The sequence below is a fragment of the Schistocerca gregaria genome, chromosome 1 (genome assembly GCF_023897955.1).
Source record: "Schistocerca gregaria isolate iqSchGreg1 chromosome 1, iqSchGreg1.2, whole genome shotgun sequence".
Lineage (NCBI taxonomy): Eukaryota > Metazoa > Arthropoda > Insecta > Orthoptera > Acrididae > Schistocerca > Schistocerca gregaria.
The window spans coordinates 1,090,121,755-1,090,134,472 of record NC_064920.1 but is presented as its reverse complement, the minus strand read 5'-3'; the positions used below and the strand labels follow the sequence as shown (position 1 = coordinate 1,090,134,472).

At 40.3% G+C, this 12,718-nt stretch overlaps 1 protein-coding gene across 2 annotated transcripts in view; it reads right to left on the bottom strand.

Annotated features, from left to right (window-relative positions):
- Nucleotides 1-10,638: 10,638 nt before the first annotated feature.
- The window catches only part of LOC126281995 (E3 SUMO-protein ligase ZBED1), a 59,816-nt gene continuing 57,736 nt past the window's right edge, over nt 10,639-12,718 (bottom strand). For both annotated transcript variants that reach the window (XM_049981390.1, XM_049981384.1), the window contains exon 6: nt 10,639-12,096. In XM_049981390.1, the coding sequence (XP_049837347.1) occupies nt 11,774-12,096 (323 nt within the window). In that variant the 3' untranslated portion in view covers nt 10,639-11,773. The remainder of the gene's footprint in view (nt 12,097-12,718) is intronic.

Genomic DNA, 12,718 nt, shown 5'->3' with positions numbered 1-12,718 from the left:
TTGACCCCTGCAGACTGTCTGGCCCCGGTAGCTGAGTGGTCAGCGTGACGGAATGTCAAACCTAAGGTCCCGGGTTCGATTTCCGGCTGGGTCGGAGATTTTCTCCGCTCAGGGACTGGGTGTTGTGTTGTCTACATCATCATCATTTCATCCCCATCGACGCGCAGGTCGCCGAAGTGGCGTCAACTTGAAAGACCTGCACCAGGTGAACAGTTTACCCGACGGGAGGCCCTCGTCACACAACATTTCATTTTCACCCCTGCAGACTTTTTTTTTTTATTTCCAAAGTGGAAAACCCTGTTGAAAAGATGATTTGCAATGATAGACAAGATAAAAGAAAATTCGCAGATGGCGCTTCTTCTGATCTGACAAGAGATGTAACAAGACTGCTGCCGGAAGTGAAAACAGTGTTTGGAGTGGTGTATCAATTGCGGAGGACAGTACTTCGAATGAGACCATGCACAATAAGTATAAGGTCAGCATAGAAAAATTTTGTGGAAAAAGTTCCAGAATTTTTTGAAAAGATCTTGTATAAATTCTAAACTGATCTTTTCAAATTAGAGGCACTTTCAGAAAGAAATTTGACACAGAGTACTTAAAAGCTAGTTTCAAAATCAATAACTGGATATTTTCAAAAATTCACTATTGACCGCTTTGATTCCAGGAAAGCCACAATATAGTCCGGTTAACTTGTACTTTTTGCTTGCATATTTTTTATAATTACATGCATATCTGAAAGAAGAGACACTGCTGATGATCCATTTCTATACGTAATATTTCAAAATTTGTTTGCTAACTGATTTCCTTGACATTAGCTGTATAAGGCATAGACCTTCTACTCAATAGCGCCATTTGAAAATTTGTGCCAGACTGGGTTTGAATCCCAGCCTGACACAAATTTTCAAACGGCACTATTGGGTAGACGATCAATATGTAATACAACCGATGTCAAGGAATTCAGTCGGGAAATATATATTGAAATATATCTTTTTTAGGTGTCTCATTGTTTGTAAAAGCATATGCTTTGCAGCTCTTTTTTTGATTCGGGAAGTAAGACCCAGCTGCTTCTTGCACACACTGAGTACTCTGGCTCAACACAACTCTGGAGGATATTAATTTATCTATCAAAGCACAGGGTGCACATCACTTCATAAGCTTTCTTATAACATGTCACATCCCAAAAATATGGAGAAAATAACATGTGATATCACCATTCTGAAACCAGGTAAATAACCAACACACATTAACATCTTTTATATAAATCCATTTGAATGAATGTAATCACACTGCTTGCAGTACAGGACAGAGCCAGTGTCAACTCATCAACAAGCATATTTTAGACCAGGAAACAAATGTACATCTCTAATTCTTAGTCTAACATAGTACACCACATTGACTGCCAAAAGCTGACCGCTGGCTGGCCACAGCAGAACCTCAATCCTGACACCATGTGCCCACCAAGAGCCACACCAAACTGGTCTTTTGGTGAAACACCCAACACTACCCGTGCAGCAGCCAGTGTGATGTACAGAATGGGTTGGAGAGACATACATCATGTGTAGCTTTCACAGACCTAACAGCTGCTTAAGATACTGTCATTCATTGCATACTTATAAAAAAAGATTTAAGGGCACACTAAGGATTACAGTTTCCTCAAACATGTTGAACAATTATTCAAAAACAGAAGGTTCTTACATAGATTTGTGAGAGATGCCTGAAAAATAGGTTACCACAAGGAAGCATAGTGGTATTTTTTTTAAAAGATCTATTCTAATGACCAGCCACTTAGAGCAGTCATGTTGTAAACTCAGTCTGTCATAGCAAAGAGTACACTTACAAGGGACCCCTTGAGTGCAAGGTCGCAAAAGGCAAATGACGTTTATGGCACTCGATGCCCCACATGTTATCTACCATGCAACCACAATATTGGCTGACAATGGCAACGGGGGTGGGGCTGGACATATCCAATGGTGTGCACAGCATAAGGCTATGCAGCATAGTTGAACTGCTTAGTCAACATGTAGCTCGAAACAGTGCTAGTGGTGGTGCTACAAAGCAGAGCAATGGCAATAATAAACAAAGCAAACATTACATTATATCTACAACAGCAGTTGCCGTTTCATCAGAAAGGAACCCAAGGAATTTTGCAGAGTTAGAAAGAAGAGGCAGATGAAATATTTGCACTTCTGGAAGATGAGTTAGTGGAATGTGTAGTGTTGTATACGCTCGAGATGCAGACAATGTACATGAGGAGTACAATGATGATATGTACTTAACAAGTGAAAGTAATACAGAAACAGGTGTAAAGCCATCGTCCTTATTCGACAGGGTGCACGGAAGATCATCCACAACATAATTAAAAAACAATTATGTACGGATTTCCAGTACGTCTGCAGCAGTAAGATCAGATATTAAAGGCAGAACTTGTTACAAACTCTGCTGTTTCTGCATGAAGATGATTTTGATTTTTGGGGTGCTCAATGGCATGTTCATTGGTGCTGTACAAATTCCCAATCTTGTCACTGTCTAGTCTCGCCATTTTCCTGAATGATGTTGACAACACAAATACCCAGTTCCTGGGCAGAGAAAATCCCTGACCCAGCTGGGAGTCGAACCTGGGACCCCGAAATCCAGAGCCAGTAGTGATAACCACTAGATCAAGAGCTGTGGACTCCACATTTTAAGATTGCTTGATGCAGTTTACAGGATGTGCATGATAGTAACCCACTATGTTACACACATCAAACTGAGTTCAACACAGATTACAGTGACTTCAAGGCAAGCAGTGGATGGTTGCCTAACTTCAAAACTGTGTACTGAATCGGAAGACAAAAGAACAGCAAAGCGTCAACTTGACGATGAATCAGCCTAAAATTTGTAAATGAGATAAACACTTATCCCATCATTCAGTAAGGAATTTGTTTTCATCTCTGATCAATCAGGATTTTAAGATGAAATCCATATGAAAGGAACCCTGGAAATTAAAGGCACCAAGGGAGTTGTATCAAGACCAAGTAACATTGGTGCCTTTTTGCATTTGTATACAATTATGCCGACTGCCAAACAGGATGCAAAGTTATTTATTGTACTGTGAGAAGTTTGAGATGCTCTGCCCCCTATGCTTCTTTCTTGTGTGCATGACCTTGCAAGGGCAGTTGGGCATATTTCTGTCGCAGCAAGCAAGAGTGGGAAAATGGGCGTAAGAGAACTACAACTATAGTATGAGCACTGCTTTTGGCCAATAGCTGGTCAAAATAACTTGATTTTTCTTAACTCCAGGTCTGCATATAAAAAATCATACTCCTTTAGAATAAACTATCCCTCCTGAAAAGTGTTTGATGCTTCAGTTCACACCACCTGGAACCACTGGACAAATGCAGCCTCTTGATGTTTCTTTTTTTCTGTGCCTATAACACATATTATCGCACTACCTGCAGCTACATCTTAAGGATAGCCAGTTTCATGATAAACTCCATGACAGTCAAGTTTCACATTCAGTTGCATGCCATCAGTTCTCCCCCTTACACCTGTGTTCTTCAAAAGTGGATACCTAGCTGATTGTCTCAAGGAGTTCACCTTCAATCTTGATGGTGCAAGCCTTTGAGATCACTGTGGCACGCCAGTTTTTGTTTGGTGTTCATGGTGCAACTTAATGCTTCATTTTGAACATTTCTTGAATGTCAATGATGTTCATTTTAGGGTGTTCAACATTTAAATTCTAGAAGAAAATCAATTATTGATAAAATGATTTAATTGTATGATAGGGGGAAACATTCCACATGGGAAAAACATATCTAAAAACCAAGATGATGTAACTTACCAAACGAAAGTGTTGGTATGTTGATAGACACTCACAAAATTCAAGCTTTCGCAACCCAAGGTTGCTTCATCAGGAAAGAGGGAAGGAGAGGGAAAGATGAAAGGATGTGGGTTTTAAGGGAGAGGGTAAAGAGTCAATCCAATCACGGGAGCGGAAAGACTTACCTTAGGAGGAAAAAAATAGGGCAGGTACGCACACACACACACACACACACACACACACACACACACACACACAAGCAGACGTGTCTGTATATGTTCAGATTTGTGTGTGTGTGTGTGTGTGTGTGTGTGTGTGTGTGTGTGCGCGCGCGCGCGCGCGAGTGTATACCTGCCCTTTTTTTCCCCTAAGGTAAGTCTTTCTGCTCTCGGGATTGGAGTGACTCCTTACCCTCTCCCTTAAAACCCACATCTATTCGTATTTCCCTATTTCGTGATCAAGCAACCGTTGGTAGCGAAAGCTTGAATTTTGTGAGTGTATGGGTGTCTATCAACATACCAATGCTTTCATTTGGTAAGTTACATCAGCTTTGTTTTTAGATATAAATTATTTAATTGGATATATAAAAAAAATTTGCTCATGCAACGGCGGCAGAACATACACATAAAAGACTGTTGTGATTGGCAAGCTTAAGGAACCAGTGGCTATTACTTCTGGCAGGAGGGTTGAAAGGGAAGGAAGAAGGGTGAAGGGAAAGGACTGGACAGGTCTAAGAAAAAGGGGCAGATTTAGGGAAAGTCACCCAGAACTGCGGGTCAGGGGAAAGTTGCCAATCACAACTGTCTTTTATGCATGTGTTCTGCTGCTACTTGGTGAGCAGATTATTTATCAATTCAATTAAATAACATACATCCCAGAGGTTGATCTCTGCACCTACCGGACACTAATTTTCTATCACCGTCCTGATGCACATGATGAGACAATAGCAGTTAATATTTTTCCTGTCATAATTGTTAAAACAACACTTTCAAATGAATCTTAATAAAGACTGAACTTGTGACCTCACTCATGGGGTTCCTAGTTAGATGGTACGCCATATCACACTTTGACATACAAACTTCCGTAACACAAGGCTCAAATTAGAAGCCAGGAATAACATCAATAGGAAGACAATCAATCGCACGTACAGCTCTCAGCCATGAACCTACAGAAGAAAGGCAATCTCAGCCTGTAAATCCGTGGCAGAATATGCATACCCTGTTTAGCACATCTGATTGGCTCTCTCAGTCGGTAAGGGGTAGTTGGGGTTGGGTTGTTTTGGGGGAGGAGACCAGACAGCGAGGTCATTGGTCTCATCGGATTAGGAAAGGAAGTTGGCCTTGCCCTTTCGAAGGAACCAGCCCGGCATTTGCCTGGAGCGATTTAGGGAAATCACAGAAAACCTAAATCAGGATGGCTGGACATAGGATTGAACTGTCGTCCTCCCAAATGCGAGTCCACTGTGTCTAGCACATCTGCCTTCACCAATGAATTCAGCAAGTGGCTGAATGAGACCTATGAGGCTATAATATAATGAAAAGGACGGTTGCTACTCACCAGAGATGCTGAGTCGCAGAAAGGTAAAACAAAAAGACCGTCACACAATTGGCTTTTGACCAACAAGGCCTTTGTCAAAATTAAACAACACACCCACACAAATGCAACTCACACACACGACAACAGTCCCTGATCCTTTTCCTAGACCTCCCCAGTCCTTTTCCTTTACCCTACTTCATTCCCCTCAACTCTTCTGCCTGAAGAAGGAGTCAATGGCTCTGAAAGCTTGCCAATCACAACAAGGCCTTTGTCAAAATTAAACAAGACACGCACCCATGCAAATTCAACACACACGACCACAGTCCCTGGCAGCTGGAGCCATAATCTGTCTCTGACACACAATGTTATTATGGATGTCTGTGACATACACTGCTTACGAAGGTATTACTTTCCCCGACATCATTCATGAATCTGCTGCCAATGTGGAATAAAAGACCTGGTAACAAAGCCTAGCCACTTGTTACATGTTTATGTAGTAACTGTCCAGCAATTGCAGTCCAAAAAAAGGTTGATGAAAAGCAGCAAAATCTTGCTAACAGTTTCATCCAAAGCAAGAATGGAAACGTAGAGTGTACACGATGTAAACAATTCTAATTGCCCTCCACTATCTGAAAATCTCCCTCATGGCCACTAAAAAACATTGATGACAAAGCCTACTCTCAGTTACCTACCCTCTGGAGTTGGAAGATCAAGATGTAATCTCCAAAACTGGGGATTTCCAGTCATCACTACCAACTGTGACTACAGAGAAGTGCAAATTGTGAGCCACCTACTCTGCTGACAGCTCTGTCCCATATCCTGCACTAAGGAAGCAGGTGCCCACTTTGGCCAACAGTGGTGTACTCTTCCATGTTCATGTGCCCAGACATGTCCACTTTAAGTAAGTTGTGTTGTGTATTCTGTTCATCTTTTGCGTTTCTTTGTATTGATGTTTCTGACACAAGTGGCAAAAATCTTCCTGGCATATTAAAACTGAGTGCCGGACTAGGACTAAAATGTGGGACCTTTACCTTTTGCAGGTAAGTGCTCTATCAACTGAGCTACCCAAGCATGACTCGTGACCAATTTCCACAGATTTACTTCCACCAGTATCTCTCTCCTACCTGCCAAACTTCACAGAAATTCTACTGCATAACTTGTTGGACTAGTTCACCTTTCTTCTAGGTAAAATATGAAGAGCATTTCGGAATTAAGGACCCACCAGGAATAATACTATGACAGCTGGATAAAAATTAATGGTTAAAAAATTCTACAGATATAATTTATTTTTCAACTTCTCATTCCAAAGACTATTTTGAACTTTTCACATTCCGTCTCATGAGATATTAGCCAATTTTGCAAGTGTCTTTCATTTTACTCTCCTCAAAATGTTTAAACATAAACCTGGCTTTCAGACAGAAGAGACCCCAGTCGCTGCAAAACAGTGTGTGGCCATAAGGGGAACAATAAAAAAAAATCCTAATCCAATACTTTTAGTCATTTGTGCAGATGCAGTTGTGTGCCAATGTGAATGACCTTCCTTGAATGCTCAACACCTGTACCTTGTGAAACTTCCTGGCAGATTAAAACTGTGTGCCCGACCGAGACTCGAACTCGGGACCTTTGCCTTTCGCGGGCAAGTGCTCTACCATCTGAGCAACTGAAGCACGATTCACGCCCGGTACTCACAGCTTTACTTCTGCCACTATCTCGTCTCCTACCTTCCAAACTTTACAGAAGCTCTTCTGTGAACCTTGCAGAACTAGCACTTCTGAAAGAAAGGATACTGCGGAGACACAGCTTAGCCACAGCCTGGGGGTTGTTTCCAGAATGAGATTCTCACTCTGCAGCGGAGTGTGTGCTGATGTGAAGTTTCATATCAGCGTACACTCCGCTGCAGAGTGAGAATCTCAACCTGTACCTTGTGTTTCCTTTGCTCACTAGAACTGACCCATATGTTTAGCACTACTGGAAGTGACTTTCAACATCACTATGTCCACTTACCTTTCGGAACTTCATTACTGATTGGATTTCAGTATTGAGATGGTTTGTTTGTACAACTACTTTAACAAACAATTTTGCCAAGACAGCCTAAATAAAATGATGGTAATAGCCTATAATAGAATATTTTGAGCCATTTTTTGGACAAAAACCTTTCCACAACTACTCAGTTTGCCATCGGTCCAGGGTGCTTTATAGAGAGAGTCCTGACAACCCCACAAACTCACATCTGGTAGAACAAAACTAGAAAAATCATTCTGTTTGCATTCAACAGTGTGAATCACAACAAACTTCTAATCTGAAAAGTAAAATGTTATGGAGTTAACATGCATCTCCTTTGCAAATATGAAATCATATCTTAGCAAGAGATAAGAAAGGGTCACAATGACAAAAATCATGAGAATACAAATGCAGAGTGGGGAAACATTAAATACAGTGGCACATGGTTTGGTACTTGGGCCACACCTCTTCTTATAACCAAAGACTGTGTCATGCCGGGATGGTTCCTTTGAAAGGGCACGGCCGAGTTCCTTCCCCATCCTTCCCTCACCCGAGCTTGCGCTCCGTCTTTAATGACCTCGTTATCGACGGGACGTTAAACACTAAGATCCTCCTCCTCCTCCAAAGACTGTGATGGACCGTACTCTTCAAAAACTGTGATGGGTGTGATGCAAGAATAAAAGGTACAATCAGGAGAATAATGGAACATGTTTACAGTACACAGCTTCACCCTAAATCTTACAAAGCCTTATATCACGCTATTTGAAACAAAGAAAATGACTTACAGTAGCAGAAATTAAGATCAATGAGCATCCACAAAATGTAACTCATTCTGCGATATTCCTCAATATCTACATGAATGTAAACTGACTTGGTATCAGCAAATGTGAGCATGTTAACCAAAAAGCTCACATACGCCTTTCACTTAGAAATCTCTCTTCACTGCTTTGACCTTTGGATGGGATGTTAGCGTATTTTCCATATTTATACTTACTAAATTTCATCAAGGAACCTCTTCAGTGACCTTGGGATTCTAGCACCATGCCAATACATTTATTCCCTAAATGGTAATAGTCTACATCTTAGGGTTCAGAATGTAGTTGTATATCCTTGGCACTATAGTGGCAGGTTCATTGCAGACATCAGTCAAGAATTTGGAAAACCCAAAATATTCAAACTTAAATGAAAGAGTACCCTTATTGGTCTCTCCTATAATTAGCAATCTAAAAGTAAGTAAGGATGAGTAGTGGAGCCTGAACATTAACTTTACAAAGACGGAACACTTTGTTGTGAGATGTATAGGAAGAGTTCTTATTATGAATTACGGACCTATAGTAACTTGTTGTTGATGACATAAATATTTAGGGATGATCAATTTACATAAAGGTGGAAGCAATGAGATAATAAAGCACAGAATAGGAAATGGAAAGTTGGCAATTAACCAGTTACACTCCATTATCAGGAATAAAGTGACAACAAAAAATATGAAGAGGATGATGTACAAAATTATAGTTGTGAGCCATTGTTGTGTATGGTGCTGAACTGTGGGAAGTCTCCAGAGTCAACGAGAAGAAATGAAGTGCTACAATAACAGACCAGAGTTACAAAAGATATTGTAAACAACAGCTAACAGGGTATGGACGTCATACAAGAATGCCTGAGGACAGGTGGCCTTCTAAAATTTGGCACTGGAGACTTCCATGACACAGCAACAATAGAATGGTGGAGTGACCTGAGTGATGCACGACATGGCGAAGCAAGATGACTGGCAGGATACGAGGATATGAAAACTTGGATGGGATACATGCCACATGGTGCAGAAAACTCGAAGAAAGGATAAAAGTAATTTCCATAGTTAACAATGTGAGTTTTCCTTTGTTAACAATGTGAGTAGGCTATCAGCAGTCATAATTTGTTGGTAGTATACTGTACAAAAGTAGCCTGCAAAGACTGATTCTGCATACTAATGTACAAATTTGACTTGTTACACATCCCTAAAGCTTACCTTCATTAAAGGATTTACAGAATGCGATGTGTTACATGTTTCCCCTCCATTTCACCATCAGCAGTTATTGAAATCAATACAGTGTACTAACATTAACAGATTAAGAGTAAATTTTATCAGAAGGTGCAACAGAACATTGGATTAGCTGCCAGTGAGTACAGTATGTCGCCATTTGGGTTAAGACAGCAAGCGTGTGAAACTTGTGGGACAGGCTGGTCTCACTTTGCATTAACTTTCCAATGCAGCAATAAAATGTGGCACAGGTCAGGTGGTGTCTCCAACATCGGTATTTCGGTCATGTTTCCAATTACATGGCCAAGAGTGCCACAATGGCTGCTACTTGGTATAAATAACTGCAGATTTTGTAGCAGTGTCATTTGCAGTTGAGCACTGCCACTGGGATACACAGGATACGCCACACGAGGGGATGACACGGAGCTGCCAGCAACAGCCACAAATTCTGGTCCCTGCTTCCTTCTCTGAAGTTCGGAGGCGGTTGTGTTATGGTGTGTCGTGGTTTTCATGGAGGGGGCTTGCACTCCTCATTGTTTTGCGTGGCACTATCACAGCACAGGTTTTAAGCACCTCCTTGGTTCCCACTGTTGAAGAGCAATTCGGGGATGACGATTGCATTTTTCAACACACTCGAACATCTGTTCATAATGAACAGCATGTGGTGTAGTGGTTACATGGCAATAACACCTCTGTAATGGACTCGCCTGCAGAGGGTCCTGACCTGAATCCTATAGAACACCTTTGGGATATTTTGGAATGCCGACTTCGTGCCAGTCCTCACTGACCGACATTGATACCTCTTCTCAGTGCAGCACTCCGTGAAGAATGGGCTGCAATTCTCCAAGAAACCTCCCAGCAGCTGATTCAACATATGCCAGTGAGAGTGGAAGCTGTCATCAAGGCTAAGGGTGGGCTAACACCATAGAGAATTCCAGCATTACCAATGGGGGGCACCACGAACTTGTAAGTCATTTTCAGCCAGGTGTTCGGGTACTTTTGATCACATAACGTATCTGGTATACTGTTTTGAATAGGTCATTTTCATGTGTAGGCAAACTGGTCTGATGAAGAGCAGCACCTTCAGTACAGCGCTGAAACCATTCACTGCATGGACTTACTTTGGTATATTACGTTTGGGGCTAATACTTACACACACTGTAGTCCAAAATAATCTTTGAATATTTCTACTGATTTATTCAGAGTGACTTGTTTGTAGAAGAGATCTATAAAATACTGGTAATTCCTGGTACGTCTGTATACAAAAGTTATAAGTTACATAAAATTAGAATTTCATATATACATTATATTTATCATACAGCTTCAGTGAGTGGCATCCAACAAACATTATTCTTTAAATGGTTGTACATAAAAATACAATTGCTTATCTATGTAAAATTTATATAGCATTTGAGAAATTCGTAGAACTTCTAATAATAAACAGAAATAATCAATAAACAAATTGACAGCCATTAGGAAATAAGTGCTTAAATGCAAGGTAGTTTTTTTAGCAACAGCAAATTTCAAAACTAGTGTATCATTTACAATTACTTCATTCTAGCAAAAGGCTGACATTATGACACACTTCATGTTTACAAAAACCTTGTATCTAATACAGAATAGATATTGTCTTTCTATCATTAACATAACATAGTACTTCTGGAACCTATGGGTTTTGTCAGGGTTATGGTGTGACAAGCTACTGTACTCAATGAGAAGAAGAGACAGAGAGGAACATAGATAAATTACCCTGCATATGCAGAATATCTTCATATCTGCAATATGTTACAATTTTTCCCAGATAACAGGGTTTCAAAAAGCATAACTCCACAAAATACAGTGTCACACTATATTTCACGTCATTACATATAAATTTTCACATACCATATTTAACAGTACAGTTTGTTTTAAAACATGACAGGTACATTTTTGTAGAGTGGGAAGAGAGAGAGGCAGACTGGAAAAAAAAAAAAAAAAAAAAAAGAACACCACGCAAAGGTAAAATCTCTATACAGACTCTTACACTGTAAAGTACAAATATTATCCACTCTAACCCTTCCCACAGCATTTTATGAAACATGAACACTAGACATTACATAAGTTAGTTTTTGCACAGTCTCTTACCTTAAGCACAAAAAGGATTCTGTTCAGTTGTTGACTTGTACTCGTAATGGTAACAAACAGTAAATGACTTTCACAGAATGTCTTACTGTTCTAAATAGGACACACACACACACACACACACACACACACACACACACACACACACACACACACACACAGCACCATAAAAGTCTTCACAATATGTGACTCCATCATGCACTGTTTTAAACAGCTCCACAGAAGTACACACAAACTGAACAGCTTTTAATAAAAGTGATTTACAATAACTGCAAAGACTCAAAACTGGAAGCAACTGTTCACACCACATGGTTCCCATTGAGAAAAAGAAGTTTATCAACCAATTCTGGCGACAAATTAGCCCTCCGTTTGTGAAACAGTACTTGGTTTTCCACAGGAATTCGACCAGGTGGAACTGACGAAGCAGGAACACAGTTATATTTGCGAGCGAGGCGTGCCAAGTTTGGGCATTTTGCTGCAGCTCGTGCCCACCACGTTAGTGGGCACTGGTCGAGGGCAGCTGCACTTTCTGACTGATATTGTACTAATTCGAGATTTGCTCGTTCCTCAGCTGGCATGCCAGACTGACCTGTGCAAAGATCTCCCAATAGGAACTCCATACCTAAACAAATTAGCAAACATTAATTTCATTAGTAATGGAATATGTCTGTTCTGTACTTACAAAAATCACACACACACTGTCAAACATCTACAACTATTATGATTTGTTAATACAATCTTTTCTGTCGGCATATTTTACTTTCACAACTGTGATAAGTCTTTAAATAGACTTTTTTTTAAATAATACTATACAGCTATGGTTTTAAAAAATAATGTAAAAGTCTACATGAACACTGAAAAGACAAGTTGTTAAGACATGTTTGTTTACAGAGCAGCAGCTACCGGTTTAAATAACCAAAAATTCCAAGTGATGATACTGCAGTTAGGGTCTGCCTGTATTGCTAAGGTATAGATCAAAAACATATGGAGCAATATGTTGCAGTTCATGATAATGGAATGTTTAATGCCTCCACCAATCATTTAATTTTACAGTCTCACTATAATGGGCCAAATGAAGCCTATAAAATAACGCAGGTTTACTACTGTAATGTTTTCACTATCAGCCAGAAATTATATCCTATCTTATACAATTATAGGTTAGGAAATGTCCTTGCAGAATGGCTAAGCAGGGATGGCCAGAGGACAACTGTAAGAATGTACAAGCATATATCAATGGGGTAAGA